Here is an 18,478-nt window from a genome sequence, read left to right as displayed (position 1 = left end):
ACATCCTGTGTTTGAATGTGCTACATTTAAAATGCTGCAAAAGCAGCAGAAAAGGCTAGCATTTTTCCAGTTCAGCAAAATAAACTACTAAATTACCAGAAACGCACAGCGGGAAGCTGAAACTTAAGCCTGTACAGTATGTGAATTTGTTGGCGTTTGATAGCAGCAGTATCATCATCAGAAGAGTTGCAGAGAAGCTATGCAAAGATGAGTAAATTCAGGTTCTCCCTCTGTGGTGAGAGAATGTTTATTAACTGTATAAAGGACTGAACACCACTGTTTGTTTGTAATGTGTTACTTTGTTATTCATAACATTTATCTTATTGTAACTAGTATTTAAGACTGTTCCGCCGGCAAGCTTTTAAACTCATAATTGTGGTGGAGAAAAATCAGCTCTACGCAAGATCCAGATCAGAGATTCTGGTGAACAATTACAACGTGGGGGGTGGGTGTCCTCCTGAACAATGTGGGAGGGTTTCTAATTTTTAGTGATTCTTCCCTTCCCTCAACAGGTGCAACGAGCACTGCAGCGTTCTGGAGAGACCTCTGGCCCAGCTCGCTTGCTTATTTATATATATATTTACATTTGTGAATCAAATCCCATAAAACATCCCAATGTGATTTACCGTAACAATAAAAATACAACTGCAGAGTGCAGCCACAGAGACAAGATGATCTTTTGGGTATCCTGGTCCCAAGCTGTTATAATAGGGCTTTGTAAACCAGTACCAAGTCTCAGATGGTTGCAGCAGGGGAGGAAGGCACAGGAAACTTTCCTTTTATGAACTTTCTTAAGTTGGCTTAACTTATTATGTGCTGCTTCTTCCTGGAGTAGCATAATGAAGTGATACGAGATAAATAAATGGAACAAAAGTTGCATCAACATCAAAGAACTAAGAAATATGCATACCAAAAAGCTGTGTCTTGAAGTCCCATTACCATTAAAAATTCCTTCAGTTTCTTCTCTTTTTCTGTCATGATATGAATAGTCAAAAAATAGCCAAAAGGTGAAAAGGCAATAACTAAGTAAATTAAGATTACTGCACGAAAGAAATTATCTATTTCCACAACAGCAGACTTTCCCATCTTGACAGCTTTTGCTGATTCCAGTTCTTCCAAAACTGATTTATTAGTCTTCAACTAAGAAAAATGAAATGTTAAAATCAGATTTCAAATTACTGTAGCAGCTATTTCAATAGGCATTTTTTATTTCCAAAATAAACTGTAAATCTGCAAATACCAATCTCATTGCTTTAACTAGTTTTTATACCAAATTCAACTTACTACCATGAAACTCAAAAAGGGATCCTTCACAACAGCACTTTGGTTACAAGGTATAGTGAGCGCCCAGAGTTTGCCATGTTCTACTTTCACCAAGTTCACATTTTCCAAAAGCGGGTATGGCAATTTTTATAAATTACATCCACAATACCAGTTCAATATGTCAAAATCCCTCTTTAAAAAATCAGTACCAAATTATTTTACGTTATGAAAGAGTGGCCACATAAATTCCGCAGCATTAATTATTACCCAGATATTCATGAACTGGAAGTCTTCATTTCTCAGAGTTCTAGAATATCAGTGTGGCAGGATGTAATTGCTGGATCTAGTAGCCCAGTGTAGTGAAGCAATCTTTTAGTCTGGCAGCACCCATACCTTCAAATTCCCTACCAATTGACATTAGGCAGGCACTTCCACTTCATATAAATGCTGGCTGAAAACTGTTATTTCAGCAAGCCTACTCAGATGTATAATTTAGGTATCTATAATTGTTTTAAAAAGTTTTACTGATTATTATTTTACATATACAGTGGTACCTTGGTTTTCAAACATCTCCATTGACAAACATTTTGGTTTTCCAACACCGTAAACCCAGAAGTAAATGCTTTGGTTTTTTAACTCACCTCAGAAGTTGAACCTGCCACACGGCTTCCGAAATGAGTTTTTGGTTTTCAAATGTTTCGGATCTCGAACTGCCTTCCGGAACCGATTACGTTTGAAAACCGAGGTACCACTGTATTTGACAACTTTGTGAATTTTAACAGCGTTTTCTTGATAAATGTATGTGCCGTGCTTAAATAGTGGTTTTAAAAAAAACATAAATAAAATTTTAGTGGTGACTCTCAGAAACCGTTTTTTCACTTGGTTCATGAGGGGAAAAAATACAAAGTAGTGTTTGCTGGATACATATTGGTAATTGCTACAGTGTCTATGAAAGGATACATACGGGTGTCAAATACAAATTCATGTGAGTAGAACTCGACTCAGAGGATACTCTCACTGGCAGAAGAGAGGTGAGGCAATTTTGACTAATTACCCTTGCCTATAAAACTCCCATGCCCCACCTTCAATTCTGCTCCGAAGGCTTTCACAACTCTCTAAAACAACGTGGAAGGTGAGCTGCATAAGAAAGGAGGTAATCAGCAAAAAACTGCCTCCGTTCACCACCGTTCCTTCCTTGAATAGAATGAATACTTCCATTTGCAGAAAGGTAACTCAAGATTCAAATCATGGCTTTTAACACATAGATTTATACTACATATATACACAGCGATCCATAAGTGGCCATAGTTCCTTAGGGGTACCGTATATATACAGTATTCCTTTGCATAAATGTAAATGGTATCACTCAGGGTAAATTATATGCTGTTAATGGTTGACATAGATATCCTGATGGAAATCATTACTTAAACTTAACATTCAGTGATGAATGCAACTTAACTGTTACTATCATGTCTTAGGAGGGGAAAGCACCTCATTGCATTTGTTCACACATCACATTAAGCCAGCCAAACAAACAAACCTCTCAGAAAGGAGATTAGACCTGCTTTGCTCTTCCCTAATTGTTTCGTACTGTGCTGCTGACTTAGCATGTCATCCAAACTTGCGTTTGTGGTTTCGCTTTCCCAGACAAGCCGTGAGCTGTAAACCACAGCAGCAGCCTTGGTTGCAGTTCGTGGTTTGTCTGGGGAGAGCTAAATCATAAAAGCAGCTATGACCTCTTATCCAGGAGCCCACATATTTGCTGATTTGGCTTAGCATAATGTGCAAAGCACACCGTTATATAAAATATCCTGAAATACAAGGGGGGAAACCCATAATACCTTTTGATATGTCAGCTATTACAAAATAATGGTGATTCAGAACTGCTCACATTCTGATTATTTATATTTACCTCTATAATTGCTGCATCAATGTAGATCTGTATGCCTGCGAATCCATAATGCCAGTATGTTTCAGCTTCGCACATTTTGGAAGGGGTAGAACAACTGGCTATGGAAAAATTAAAGCATACGAAGGAAAATCTAAACCTTGTTAATTATTCAAAAGCATCAAAGCTGGGTTGACATTAGGTTTCTGCACTATACATGCAGATTCTAAAAACCTATGAATTTACTCATCTTCACCATTCTAGATACCATACCAGCATGGATAGATTGCCCTACAATTCATGCAGAGGATCAATATACTGATGCTCAGAAATTAATAAAATAGCCATGCAGAGCTATACACAATCAGCAAAACAAGTAGTAGCAGATAGACTTGCTACTGCAAGCCACTCCTATGACTGAAATTGTAACACAATAAGGAGTTCTCTATTCAATGAGTAATGCCAATTGTGCAAGTATCTTGAAAATCTGGGAGCTTGCAAACAGGACCTAAAATAATCATGTAGAAAGGATTCCTAAATATATATTTCTATTAAAACAGTTTTCTCATATTATTATTGTTGACTTCTTTTCTGAGTCTCAATTTTTAAGACAAGGTCAAACGTCTACGTTTTGTACTTTATAATTAACAAGCACACATATTTTATGTATATATTTATTTAAACTTACCTATTGATTCCGTGAGGATTAAAGATCTTGGAGCCACTACAGTAGGAAATCTGAGGTGATAGGACATGGAATCATTGAAAATGACACCCACAAAGTTTTCTGGGTCTTGAAGACTAGCCTCTTCCATTTCTGCCTCACTCGGAAATTCTCTTGCATCTACTGCTGCAAAATAGTAAAGTTACTTGATTAGATTTTAGTAGGAAGCTGCCTAATACAGAGTCAAACCACTGGGTCCATCTAGTTCAGAGATCTCTATGCTGGCTTTGACCAATTCCAGCTATAAAAGCTACTCCTGCTAAAGGTACCATGGGAGTGACAGAAACAGTTACTGTTGAAGGTGACAGAGATCTACCTTGCCATGAGTCCAGAAAGACATGCTGCTCAGAATGCCCAGAGACTATAAGGGAGATGGGCTGTTTAGGGGCTTTTGTTGGGGTAAATATTTAATTCAAGAGGTGTGGTGTTTTTTTACTGTTATTGGGACTGTTTTTGTATTTTATTGTTTGTTAGATCTTTTATGAATTATAATTTTTAGTATATTACCTAGTGACATGTTTTAATTAACACTGTTTGACTGTTTACATTTTGTTGTATTTTGTAACTGAGTAATTTATGCATATTTTTATATTTTTAGCTGCCTTGAGTGTGGCTTCCTATGGAAAGACGGCACATATATAAATGATTATTATATTGACGACTGACAGAAGCTCTTCAGCTCTTCTTGGACCTACCTGAAGATGTTGGGAATTGAACCCAGGTCTGTCTGTATCAAAGCAGATGCTCTGTCACTAAGCTAAGGCCCTCCCCCAATGAGAGGTGCAATTCAACATCTGGAGGGCCACAGGTTCCCTATCTCTGCTGTAGATGAGCATGGCTTTCTTTTATTTCCAAAATGGGAGGATTTTTTCATTTTCCTTTGTGGCTCAATTCTGTTCATTATGCTAGATACGGTGCAAGTATCACCCACTGAAACACTGCCAAATCTGGCAATATCATCACAGAGCCTGTATCTTTCACACAGAAGCAACCTACAGAGAGGATCAACTCTATTCTGCTTATGAAGGGTGAGGTGGAAAGAGTGTGGAATACATATATAGCGAGCTGGGCCAAGAAAATCTTGCTGGTGCCCCATAGCTGACAGCAAGAGCCACAACTTTTTTCCTGCTCTAAAAGCATTCTTAGAAATGTTAACATATGAAAATATTATGCAAATTGTGGCACAAACCTATACCCAAATTCTTTCAAGTATCCAGCAATACCGCTAATACAACATAAGGCTGTAATAATTAAAATATCAAGAATAAATGGATAAGGCAAAAATATCTTAGAAAGTTATCACAGCTCCTGAGTTGATACTAAAAATGCAGTACAAATAAGAAATAAACAAATTGTTTTAAAATGCCAAAATGACAACTGTGAAACTGAGCTTTAAAAGCACACCACAGTATTGTCTAGTAGTGTCATACCTCTGGATATGAATGCTGCAGGTTGCGTACAACACGGGTTACGAACGCCCCAAACCCAGAAGTAACGGAACAGGTTACTTCCGGGTTCGGCGGTGTGCGCATGCGCAGAAGCATCAAATGACGTCGTGCGCATGCGCAGAAGTGCTGAATTGCAACCCGCGAGTGCGCAGAAGCAGGTTGCATACTGCTCATGTTGCGAAAGGGGCTCCGGAACGGATCCCATTCGTAACCAGAAGTACCACTGTAGTGTGCTCTACAACTAAAGAAAGTGAAGATTTGGCTACATATTTATGTTTAGGTTTGAAAGAGCATTACATCCTTTTTTGTTACTTTCTATGTTTAGTATGAGCAAAACATGCAACAAACTCAAGCGGTTTAAACTTTTCGTATCTATGCAATAAGATACATATTTTTCTCTGCGGATGTCTTATGCATCATTCCATTTATTGTAATTTCCCAGTAAAATCAAGAAGGAAAACCACACAAGACAAATTTATGAAAGACAATGCAGCATGACAACTCATGGTACCTTCTGGGCAGTATTCTGAAGTCACTTTGTGCATAATTGTTCTTGTCATATTAGTCACTGGTGTGTAGCCAATAATAAACTCAGAGATGCTGGAGCAACTCGTAGAATCAAGATTACAATCCGGAACTTCATCATGTCTTTTGTTAGGCTGAATCATGCTTATTATTATTAGCAAACCTAAAAAGGTAAGTGGAATCAGGACTTCCTGTATATAGGGAACAAATAAGTTAAATAGTAAAAGAAGAAAAGAACCAAGAGAGCCACAGTTGCATTTATGCACACAGGCCCAATGAAGAGAACCAGCTTAGGTACATATAACGGAGGAGGGAGGCTGCAGCATTTACTACAAAACGAAAAGATGAATGAGCTTTATGTAACAAAATGTACATACTGCTCAATAGTAAAACCTCAAAGTGGTGCGCAATTCTGCATCATATGCTATTAATAGTTTTAAAATGTATTAGCAACACTTAGAATTCAAAGGGAGATTGATATATGGTTTATTTACACATATATACAAACTGAGCCTATGTTGTTCACAGCATTAACACCCCAAAAGTGTTTTGTTTCTCCCTTATCCACATCTTTGTCTTTGTCTCCCTTAGCCACAGCCTTGGATTCAAACAGAAATCGAACATTTCCTACTCTTTCTCCAGCTTGCTGCTTTACTTCTAGGTCATATCACTCCAAAACTCTACTCCAAACTCTGGCTTTGTCTGTTGAGGGAGGAGGCCCCACCCATTTGCCATCTCACACCGAACCCCTTAACGGCTCACCACCCAGGCTATCACTTCACCAGGAGGCTAGTCTGTCTATTCCGAAGAATAAGAAACCTTGATTTAATTCTAACATTCGCTGGATCCAGGGATTGGAGTGGTCTGGCACACAGCTTAGCACTCCAAACTCATAACAGCATATAAAAAAAAAAATCAACTCACCTGAACACTAGCCTTTTTAGTCCTCCATTTAACTAGACAGTTCTTGTATAAAAGAGCTCTGGTCTGTCGCCACACTCCTATTTGCCTCGGAGGATCCGGAGACATTTTTTATGTGTAGCCTGAAAAGCAAAGTAATACATGAGTGCCTTTGCACTTTTAAAAATGCCCTTTAGTTAATTTTCACCTTTAAAAATGCCCAGCAATAGTTAAAACCACCATCTCTTACATATCTTATAGTTAATCCTGGGTCTTTCTGGATGCTCATTCACAAGTTCTATTTTATCCCTCATTTAAATGGCCATAAACATTTACTGTATCCTCATTTAGGAATGAGTCACATTGAAGTAGTCCCCCATTAAGCCAGTTTAAAAGCTGCTCTAGGACTTGTTTGATGTTAACCACCACCATTATAATCCCATCACAGATCAAATGGAGTCTTATCTCTTTTCAACAGGCACAGATATTTTCAAAGCTAAATTCTTTCTCTTGGCTCACTCATCACCCAAACACACAGACCCTCACAGTTCTGGTCCTGTGAGTAGAACAAGCCCTCACAGACCCAATCTAGTTCACCCTGCATATGGAGCAAGTAGGAAAACTAATGTGGTATAGTCAGTGCGCTGCATAAGGATTAGGGAGACTCAAGTTTGGCACAATGTTCACTAGCTGACCTTGGAACAGTCACTTTCTCACATACTAAGTCATCTCACAGAGCTGGTGTAAGGAAAATAAGGGAGGAGAGCATATAGCCTTGAGCTGCTTAGAGCAAATGTGGAATATAAAATATATTCAACAATAAGTAACACTTATGAAAACACTATTGAGGAGGTTCTGAACTTCATTGTCTTATCTTAGTTTTTCTTCCTAGATCGCACAATTCATCTGTGTCTGAGTGCCACAACTGTCGACCCCTCTCCTGCACTGTGAACATTCACCACATATTTATAGGCTAGTAATCTGGAATTTTTGTAATAGGCAGGCAAGTCACCATACAATCAACATACCTATCACAAGTTCATATCGATTATCCGCATAAGCTCCCTCTCCCAAAGGTTCGGTGACAGGGTTGCAAGTAATTCTAAATAAGGAATCGCTTAAGGTATTCTGAAAACTAATAGCTATCAACCTCTGAACAGATTTCCTCAGACTTGAAGGAATCAGATATTGCAAGATTCTGAACTTCGGCAAGCAATGACTGGCCCACAACAGTGAATTAATTCTAAAGGGCTCCTTCACTAGAGCCGTTCTACCTCAATCCAGATAAAGCACCAAACAGATCAAGTGCATGACCTGATCCATGTATCTGTTCTCTCTATATAACAGGGTAGTTCAAAGGTTGCCACGGTGGCTATGAAATCCTGAGTCACTCCTTGTATAATAAGGTCTCGTGTGGATTATTGCAGCCCCCACTCAGACCAACAGCCCAGAAATCTCCAACACGGTAAAACTGAGACCACCACAGAGATGGTTAGAACCTCAGTGTCTCCTCTCAGCCCAACACTGATGGGTAAAAAAAAACACACACACAGAAAAGAAAAAGGAATTCCTATGAAATACAGCTGTTTTGCCTGACCCTAGCCATCTATTCACCTGTGATGCTTTGCAGATAATGCAGCTGGACATCTCCAAGACAGAGTAAGACACAGTGTCACACCACCTAGGTTTCTGTAGCACATGCCAGATCGATCCCTTCATCCAGGATTAAATCCAGGACAAAAAAAAAAGAAATTTCTACCTTCTCCATGGCAAAAAAAAAATCCTTCACCTGAACAGTTTCCACCTTACATCTCTCTCAACAGCACCTGCTTAAACGAGTTCCTTGGACAGTAGTCTTTCAGAATAGCCAGGCATCAAATGCTTAATTAAAAAGTAATGGTTTTTTTTTAATTTAAAAAGTATTAACCAACCTGTGGAGACTGAAAACAATCTGCTCGGGAGAGGAAACGTGCAGGATCCCTGTGTCTTGGCTCTTCTGGGATCCCAAACTCAAGACAACAGAATCCTGACCCTATATGACGTCTGGCACCAGCCACACCCGTGGATGTGAAAGTCTTAAGATGGACAAGCAAGAACAGGAGTCAGCGGGAGGCCGGTAAAAGACCCCAGGCAGGAAGCAGGGCAGCCACGGTGTTCCCACTGGCCCTCAGCCACACTTCAGCTCATCATCGCCTTGCCGTCTCCTGGTTGGCATTTCGGTCCCCAACTTAGCGACGTGCCAATCACGTCCTCCTTCTCACTGCAGGAAGATGACAATTAATAGAAAGCAGCAGCAAGCAGCCCCCAAGGAGCCAGACCAGGCGGTGGCAACGGAGGCAGCTTAATGGGCCGGTGGCTCTGTTGTCGGACCTAAATGGCAGCCCAGAGAGGAGAGGATTCAAGCAGTGGCGGCAGCAGGCAATCCTAAAACACAAGGAGGCAGGCAGGTACTGGAGCAGAGGAGCAATGAAAAGGAGGGGGAAATGAGGATAAGAGAAACTGCGCCTGTTTCCTTGCTGGCCTTCATCCTGCCCTAAGCTTCCTTTTTTTTTTTTGCCTTCTCACTGTCTCCAAGCGACGCCTGACTGAGTCGATTTGAGGGATGCATTAGGGCGCTGGCTCCATGCCCGAAAAAGCAACCCATGCACCAGCCTCCGCGCCTTTCAAAGCGCAAAGGTCGGTTCCTTGCCCCTCAAGTCAAGGGCAACGAGGCATTTGGAGAAGCTGCAGCTGCTGCTGTGGTGGGACAGCCCCCACCCCCATAGGCGTATCCAAGGGGGGAAGCTGCTTCCCTTGAATAAATACAAATCTGAGGTCCCGTCCCCCCCCAAAAAAATCCTGGCTACGCCCATGCGCCCCCCCTCCAAACAAACCCAAAAGCCTCTCCTCCCTTTTACCACCAGAGTGGCTGGGGCCACCAAGTCAGATGGGCGGGGTACAATAATTTTAATTGTTGTTGTTATTATTATTACCCCCCACACTAATTTATCCTGCCTTCCCTCACTTGCTTTCCCCTCATGGATGCTTTAGCATTACAACCGGGGTTGGGCTAGATGACCCCTCGGGGTGCCCCCTTCCAACTCGACGATTCCAGCATCCCTCCCTCTCCGGCTCCCGCCCTTTCGCCTCACCGCAGCGTCGCCCCTCCTCACGGCGGTTTCCTTCCCGTGCCACCGCTCCCGGCCTGCGCGCGCAGCTGCTGCTGCTGCCGCCTCTGGACGGGAAGGCCTTTGCTTCAGGCCGCAGGAACCCGGAGCGGCAGCTACTTCCCGCCTCCGCCGCCCTTCTTCACTCACCTGCGCCTTTGGTGAGGGGACCAGGGAGCCGAACTCGTCACCTGTCCTTGGGGCGGGGGGGGGCGCCTTATCCGCCCTAAGTTGTCGGTAGAGCTGCCGACTCAGAGGCAAAGACCGGCAAGCATCTTTCCTCGCTGCTCTCGCTTTGCCGTCTTCGTCTCTGTGTGTGTGTACTGCGGCCAATAAGGAAATTAACCATGGGCTGTAGCCAAGGGCTATTCAATTAACTGAGGTTCTCAATCAACGGAGGTCCTCCTGCCCTCCAATGTGCGTGTGCAAATTAACCATGGGCGTGGCCAAGGGGTGCTCAATTAACTGACTTTCTGCCTTCACCCAGCTGAAGCTTGTCCCGCCCGTTAATTCCTCTTGTTATTGTTATTATTTTTACCCGTGATTTCCCAGATAATTCGGCTGTTCACGCCCCCCCCCCAAATCCCTGCTACGTCCATGAAATTAACCTCAAGGATTCGTTTGATTTATTCCAGACCTTCCCTATTTTCCAGGGACACCCCTGATTTAGAGAAGCCGTCCCAACTTCTGATTTGATTCCGAAATGTCCCACTTTCCCTTAGACCAGGCGTACCCAAACTTCGGCCCTCCAGATGTTTTGAACTACAATTCCCATCATCCCTGACCACTGGTCCTCTTAGCTAAGGATCATGGGAGTTGTAGGCCAAAACATCTGGAGGGCCAAAGTTTGGGGATGCCTGCTTTAGATGTCCCTATTTTCATGGGAGAAATGTTGGAGGGTATGGAGTTATTTGACCCCCCCCCCAAGCCATCTGAAGGCAATCCTGTATAGGGGTTGGTTTTTTAAAAAAATGTTTACTGTATTATATTTTTTTAATATGTTGGAAGTAACCCAGAGTGGCTGGGGCAACCCAGTAAGATGTGTGGGATATAAATATTAAAATTATCATTATGGAATCGGACGTCCCTATTTTCAACCGAGAAGTGTTCGGGGGCATGTTACTCTGAAGCGAGGTTCCTTAGGATATGGCCTCTTTGCCTTAAACAAGAGGTGCAGGAGGGAGGGCAAGGGGAACTGATAACTGATTACGAGACTTTTTATTTCGCTCTGTACCACTACTCTTCCTTCATGAGCATGAAAAGATTGTTTGGATTCCGAAAAACCTTTTCTGAAAATCTGAAATGAAGAGATTCACAATTTATGTAAAGTGAGTTCTTGCGTTCAGAAGAGTACTGTACTGTAGTCCCAAATGTGTAGAGTTAAATAAAAAGTCATCAGGTACCTGTGTTCAGAGGTTTGAGGCAATAGTGTTATGCTCTGTGCATGCAGCTTTGAACAGCAAGTCCTGCGTTGTTTGGCATTGCTTCTGAAAAGATCCCTGGCAGTTTCAAAAGTGATTTGACACAGCATTCGAGGGGAGGGGCACAACAGCTCAAAAAACACAATACCAAATGTATCTCAAGACATCTGGAACTAGACAGACAAATGGCTGTATCCAGCTATTGGCCCAACAATCCAGCATTTCATTCTCAGTGTGACCAACCAGGCACCTTTGGGAAGCACAAAAGTGATTCTTCACACAGTGCATCCTCAAACTATGAAATTTGCTTCCATAACATGAAATGTTGGAACACCAACTCAAATGGCTTTAAAAAGGGATCAGAGGATCCTGTCCATGATTACACCTTATGAAGGCCAAATTACCTTAGCTATATTCCTCCAGTAACTTAGCTATACATGTTACTAGTTATGATGGCTATATTAACACTAAAACCCAGCCAGATGGGTGAGGTATAAATAAAATTATTATTACTACGGTATATTACTTCTGAATACCAAGTTCCTAACAAATCACTAACAAATTTGGCTGATCGCCGAAGAATTGATGCTTTTGAATTATGGTGCTGGGGGAGACTCTTGAGAGTCCCATGGACTGCAAGAAGATCAAACCTATCCACCCTGAAGGAAATCAGCCCTGAGTGCTCACTGGAAGGACAGATCCTGAAGCTGAGGCTCCAATGCTTTGGCCACCTCATGAGAAGAGAAGACTCCCTGGAAAAGACCCTGATGCTGGGAAAGATGGAGGGCACAAGGAGAAGGGGACGACAGAGGACGAGATGGTTGGACAGTGTTCTCGAAGATTTCAACATGAGTCTGACCAAACTGGGAGGCAGTGGAAGATAGGAGTGCCTGGTATGCTCTGGTCCATGGGGTCACAAAAAGTTGACTGAACGACTAAACAACAACAAACAAATCACAAGCAGTGAGGTGCTCTTAGGCATCTGCACTGCTTCTGGGTTTCCCATTGGCATCTGGCTGGTCATTGTGAGAACAAACTACTGAATTATATAGGGTGACATTTGGTCTGACCCGGCTTCTGACTTCCCCATAAAGCAGTCAGCAGTATGATTTACTGACCATTTTAATATTATTGATTACGTAATTCAAACACTTCGGTCATGGCAGGAAGGCCAGATACAAAAAGTGCTTTAAGACAGACAAGGTTCCAGTAGTGATGCAGCGCTGGTAGTTTTGAGAGTCTAATAATTTGCAAACACACGTAACAACAAATGCTTTAATGCTAGCAGAATCGAAGTCCCCTGCCCTCCAGAGAAGGGAGCAGGAGGATGGAAGACAGATATGGGTCGGTGTGGCTTGGGTCACTCAGTTCTGTGACCCAGCTATCCTATCACTTGCGGTCCCCACTCACACCCATATTAGCCCATCTCTGGTTGGTCTATGGATGGGGCAATCAGGGCAGACTAGAGGGGAGACTTCTTTCTGGACCACTTAGAGCCTTAAGGGAGACAATATGAGGCAAACACCCAGTGTGGAATTTTACCTTCTATTTTGCACCACCTTGTACTTTCAGTTCTCTTTTCTATCAAAACTGTATTGGGGTGCAGGCATAGGGCAGGGACCATATTTGGGGAAAACGTATACCCTTCAGACACCTCTCAGTTCCTCTCTGAGATGGCATGAGGTTTGTGAGGGTAAGCAGCCATAGTTGTTTAAATTGCCTGCTCTTGTCTTATGCCATTCTTCCTTCCTGTGTCCCTCAGCAGGCAAGCTGGGGGCATCCAGTGCCAGCAAACAGGCTGTCAGTAACACTGGAATGTATATGTATGAGAGCAGATTTATGGAAGCTATAAGCATTAAAGTGCAGCTTGTTATACCCAAGTCCTGTGTTAGTCCTCATCTTCAGTTTCCTCCTACTCTGCTTCCAGCTGCCGGCACAAAAGTGCTTCAGCGCTGTTAGCATTAGAATTCAAATAAATTATTCAAATCTTTAAATTGTAACGGCATGCCCACCGGGATATCCACCGTGGGTACTTAGTGACCCATTAGCATCCATCAAGATTAAGGAACTACATCCGAAATGTGCACACAGTCCTCTTCTTGCACTCAACATTTTTGCACTACTCATTGCTGAATCAGTGCCACCTAAATCTCCTCTACCCTCTTTCATCTTTGGTGGTGGCTGGGGGGGGGGGGTGGCTCCCCACCCTCCCCAAGACCAACTCTCCCAAACCAACTCCCACTTAAAAGCTTTTCCTTGTCAGATAATTCATTTGCGGCCCACTGTTCATGTAGTAAGAAGTCCTGGAAATCGATTTTGTTTCCTTTCTAGTACTTTTCTTCTCCCAATCTGTTCTATCCTTATAGGTGTCTCCATAGGAATTGGCAAAGGAGTGTCCATTCACCTCCTGCTTCCTTGCCAGGGGCACAGGTCCCCAATAAAGGAGAAAGCCTGGTGTGGAAGAAGAAATGTAGTTGATTTAAGTGAGACACTAAGCTGTCATTAGTCAAAGCTCATTTTCCAACTTGCAAATAGCCCTGTAAGGAAGACATCGTTGCTTTAGAATACGCAACGCCTGCCCTTCAACTTATTTCTCTCTCCCCTCAAATCTGATTTCCCCCTCACATCCCTAACTTTAGAACAGCTGTTCATACCTCTCCAGGCCAAGCAATTTGCACTCTGGTCTTCACCTCCTTGCTACCAATTTCAAGTTAAAGATAATTGTAGAGAATCAAAGCTACATATGTAGTGCAGTGGAAGATTAAATCAATTCTTAAAAGCCCCCAAAGTCTTGCTCAGAAACGTGTTTTTGCTTACATACCTCTTTTGTAAATTTGGGAGTAATGAAGCTTTCCTAGGCTGCATACAGGCCATACTTTTGAAGCATATTTAAAGCACCCCCACAACGATAGTCCTTGACATCAAAATGCCTGTCTGCATTTCCCCCTATTCAATCCAGATTTACCCCTTCTGGGGGAAATCTGCCTGGTTAAAATACCAACCAGTTAGCAACAATCTGTTTGTGGTATCTCAACCATCTTTTTAAAGTACTGAGCCCCCTAAAACAATAGCAGCATAACTTCGACTTGTGTAAAAACCCTTCTCAAACAGGAAGGCATGACAAATCTTGCAAGCGAAAATTGTGCTTGAGAAACAGCCTTCCAACATCAAAAATAACATGATTTTATAGCAACAAGATTTTGGAGGATCGTTCTTCATATATACACATATTTTTCCACATCTTAGTTTTGCGTTTCTTCTATTAATTTAGCAAAGTCAGAATAAAGTAGCAATAGCAAGAATCTCTAGAACCTAATGGAAAAATCAACTTTTCGTAAGAGTACTGGTACATGCTGAATCAAAAGCAAGTCTGCATGAATCCAGCATTTAACTTTCATACTATAGAGTTAGTCAAAGGTTAATATTCTTTAATTAATTAAGTACAGATATTTTAGACCTTTGCATGGAATTCAGCTTACACTAGGGGTGTACTAATGTGATCTCCTCTTAATCATTTTTGAAGTATTCTCTTTATATCCCAATCATAAATTGATTACATTCAAGTATGGCTATACGAAACATAGATCTTTATTACTTCCCAGTGATACTGGAACAGCTTCGTTATGTTTTTCCATAGTTATCATCATCAACAACAACAACAACAACATCATCATCACAATAAATACAAGGTTGTGGTGTGCATGGCTACAATTTCACTGTCAAGGAAAGACCTGAACAAAGAAAAGTTTGCCTGCCAAAAGTGGTAGATCTTAATGTGTTGAAACTCTCAACTGAAATAACCACAATGATGCAACAATTCAACATGCTATAGGCTATTAAGGAATGTACAAATAGATTTAGCTATTTGGTTTTCACAATCTGCATTTGTAAACGTGAAATAAACCTATTTATTTAAACTATTTAAATGTACTTGTGCATGCAGTATAGGCTTCTGTGCAACTTGCAACAGTGACACAATTTAGACTTACCATTCAAAACAATTTATATACTTGGCAGCCTTATACTACACTTTATGTACATGTATTTGGATTTTGTTGACTAATATGTGGTTGTTCAGAGTGGTTTATAATGCAATCCTACAGCCTTAAAGTGCAATATATTTCTGGGACTTGACCCAATAAATCTCTCTTCTAAGCTAGTGAAATGCTGATTATGCCCAACTGACCTGCAGTGCTATAAGATCATGTGGCTGGTATTTAGCCCATGCAACACAAAAGGAAAGGGGCTTGGAGATGAGGGCTAGAGCATAGTGTTTACAGTCATTACAGTGGTACCTCGCAAGAGGAAATTAATTCGTTCCACGAGTCATTTCGTATTGCGAATATTTCGTCTTGCGAAGTGCGGTTTCCCATAGGAATACATTGTAATTTAATTAATGCGTTCCTATGGGCCAAAAAGAGCTCTCCTTTCAATGAAATGGCGCCATAGCAAAGCAGCTTAAGGCGCAATCCAGCGCTCACAAACCCCGACTCGCCCGCCGAGCCCAGGAGCAGCCACAGCAGCCACATTGCCCCCAAGTGCCACGGCCGCTCCGGACGTTTTAAGGCTCGGGGGAGGAGGAAGCAGGAGGAGGGCCAGGGAGAGGCTCCCTCCCTCCTTCCCCAGCAGCCAGACCCTTGCGCCCAAGCAGACAGCCCGTTTGCGCGCAGGCAGTGTCTGGTTGGCCTCTCCCGTTCGCGCACAGGTGGCTTAAGGTGAGAGTGAGGGGGGGATCTAGCTGCTGTTCGGCGTCCGTTTCGGTGCGGCAGCGCCAATCACCAATCGCCATGTCCCTGTGGAAGCCAGGCGATGGCAGCAGCGGAAGCATGAGGCGAGCGGGCTCCCCGGAGAAGGCTCGATCTGACTTTCTCCTCGCGACGGTGAAAGGGCATTTTGCACAGAACATAAACAGAAGGCACTTTGTTCAAAGTTTGCCTCTACAGCTCATGGGGCAACACTAACACTACTCTTGGGCTTCCATCCCAACCAGGCTCTTCAGCAGCAGCTCTACAGATAACAGGACCCAGCAGGAAACGCCACTAAAAAATGGCAACCGGGTTGGGAGAGCACTTGACAAAGCAAAGCTAAGCTTAAAGCTAAGCCCAGCAAAGCTAGTCCAGAAAAAGGGAGCATGTCTTTGTAGCAAACAACCGAGCACCCTGCAACAAAAGAGCCAGCCCACCCATGGACGACCATAGGCCCCATTTTATGTTTTTATTGCTGTAAACCGCTTTGATATATATTTTTATGATACAAATGTAAATAAAATAAACTTCTGCTACTCTACTCAGGTTGCAGGTGTAAGCACACCAAGCCAACATGCACAACATGTCATTCTAGGGGGACCCCCAACAAGGTGCATGCATGGAGATATTTTGTTTGACTGAGCTGGTTCCATCGTAACAATAAAGGGCTTTTAAAAAAAACGATCTGTCTGTTGTCGTGTGTTTCAGTGGTGTGAGTGCTGTGTTTAGGGACCTGAAGTGGAATTGACAAGGTGTTGATTTCCACCCAGCTGGTGCTAAGTGTATTTACGCTACCACAGTTAGTGTGAGTGTCATGCATGCATGCTGTTGTCTGGTTGTCTGTTGTGTGTACTGGGTGGAACAGCCTTACCTGCTGGGAGCTGTGTCTGAATTTGCTGCTGTGCCTTCTGTTGCTCTTGCTCCTTTTTCTCAGCCATCATACAATGGGGGTTGTATGAAATGGGAGTTTGTGATGCCAGAACTGCCAATGTTCCTGTCCCGGGGCAGATTTCCTTACTTTGGGTTGCACAGTAAGATCAACTTGAGCACTTGACATACAAAGAAAATTCCAATATGAATTTCTCCAGAAGTTTGAAGAAGATTAAATAAATGCTAAGTATTCTATTTTGTGGTTTATTACAAATTGAGGTGTACCTGAGCTTTGAGCCACCTGAATAATACCTGCTAGTCTAGGGAACTCTTGTGATTTAGCTTACATAAAAATGCCTGCAAACTGATAGGAGTTACCAGGGTGAACCAGAACAATGTCAGTATGGCCTTTAGCAAAAATTTCCTCTGAAAAATATCCATATAAAGCAATTGCTATACTGTAGATTGCTCAATGATGTCACAAAATGTTCTCCCTACAACTTCTTCAGAGGTGGTTCTTGAAATCAAGCTTCATGAACTGCAGCACATTTAAATGCCTTGTAATGATACATTTTTAAAAAATCTGTAGTTTTCTTCTACTAAATAGGATACCACATACTTGTACTGACTCATGAAATTTGGTATATGAAATTTTAGAGTAGAAAGCATAGACTGCACCCAAATAAGTAAATTCTAATTTGCCCTCTTTCTGCCATGGCTACAAAACGTTTCACATAAAAAGAGCAAGTCATAGATAAAAGACATTTATAATGTTGATGTATGTAAGGCAAAGAAGGTGAATAGGCTCCATTTTGCATTTTTAGGTGAAACCAGTGTTATTTATACTTAGAATTGTTTGGGAATATGTTTCCGATTCACTGGGCTCATACACATTCCAAAGGAAGGAAACAAAGATGACGAAAACAGTCCTTTAAAAAAAAGTTGAAGAATGAAACAGCTAAAATTGTACAACGTGGACCAGATCAGAAAACCACTCTCTCCTGGGCTCGTTGCCACCAAAGTGTGCTGTTTAGTGTTCCCAAACTACTGTCTTCCTCCTCTTGCTCTTTTGCGAGTTCCACAAATACCTAAAACGAGTAAGAGCTTCATGAATATGTTAAGTTACAAGCGGAATGCATAGGAGAATTTTGCTTAACTGCAGACAAAATGGTAGCCCAAGTTATTAGAGAGTTTGAAATCTCCACAAGCAGTAAACCAAGACTAAAACTTGGGTTGCAAACCACAAGCCCAGGTTTAGATGTATCACTAAGCCAAAGAATGACTTAGCTTTAGTTAGTACAGTGGTACCTTGGGTTACAGACGCTTCAGGTTACAGACTCTGCTAACCCAGAAATAGTACCTCGGGTAAAGAACTTTGCATCAGGATGAGAACAGAAATCACGTGGCAGGGGCAGTGGGAGGCCCCATTAGCTAAAGTGGTACCTCAGGTTAAGAACAGTTTCAGGTTAAGAATGGACCTCCAGAACTAATTAAGTTCTTAACCCAAGGTACTACTGTAGAGAAGAAGCAGGAGTGTTGTGGCAACGT

At 42.2% G+C, this 18,478-nt stretch overlaps 2 protein-coding genes across 8 annotated transcripts in view; both read right to left on the bottom strand.

Annotated features, from left to right (window-relative positions):
• Window positions 1-11,739, bottom strand: part of LOC118079651 (cholesterol transporter ABCA5) — a 57,923-nt gene extending 46,184 nt beyond the window's left edge. The window contains exons 1-7 of one of the 5 annotated variants that reach the window (XM_060271963.1): window positions 10,045-11,739; window positions 8,680-9,008; window positions 6,773-6,891; window positions 5,835-6,039; window positions 3,840-4,001; window positions 3,176-3,273; window positions 911-1,140 (exon numbers count right to left, since the gene is read on the bottom strand). In XM_060271963.1, the coding sequence (XP_060127946.1) occupies window positions 911-1,140; window positions 3,176-3,273; window positions 3,840-4,001; window positions 5,835-6,039; window positions 6,773-6,877 (800 nt within the window). In that variant the 5' untranslated portion in view covers window positions 6,878-6,891; window positions 8,680-9,008; window positions 10,045-11,739. Of the gene's footprint in view, window positions 1-910; window positions 1,141-3,175; window positions 3,274-3,839; window positions 4,002-5,834; window positions 6,040-6,772; window positions 6,892-8,679; window positions 10,016-10,044 lie in introns of those variants that run through there. The other 4 variants (XM_060271962.1, XM_060271964.1, XM_060271961.1 and 1 more) reach the window with 4 other exon arrangements.
• Window positions 11,740-14,885: 3,146 nt separating this feature from the next.
• Window positions 14,886-18,478, bottom strand: part of ABCA5 (ATP binding cassette subfamily A member 5) — a 71,617-nt gene continuing 68,024 nt past the window's right edge. For all 3 annotated transcript variants that reach the window (XM_035104064.2, XM_035104063.2, XM_035104065.2), the window contains one exon: window positions 14,886-18,018. In XM_035104064.2, the coding sequence (XP_034959955.1) occupies window positions 17,914-18,018 (105 nt within the window). In that variant the 3' untranslated portion in view covers window positions 14,886-17,913. The remainder of the gene's footprint in view (window positions 18,019-18,478) is intronic.

This window comes from Zootoca vivipara, chromosome 2 (genome assembly GCF_963506605.1).
Source record: "Zootoca vivipara chromosome 2, rZooViv1.1, whole genome shotgun sequence".
NCBI lineage: Eukaryota > Metazoa > Chordata > Lepidosauria > Squamata > Lacertidae > Zootoca > Zootoca vivipara.
Note: the sequence above shows the minus strand (reverse complement) of the source record. Positions and strands in the feature narration are given on the sequence as shown.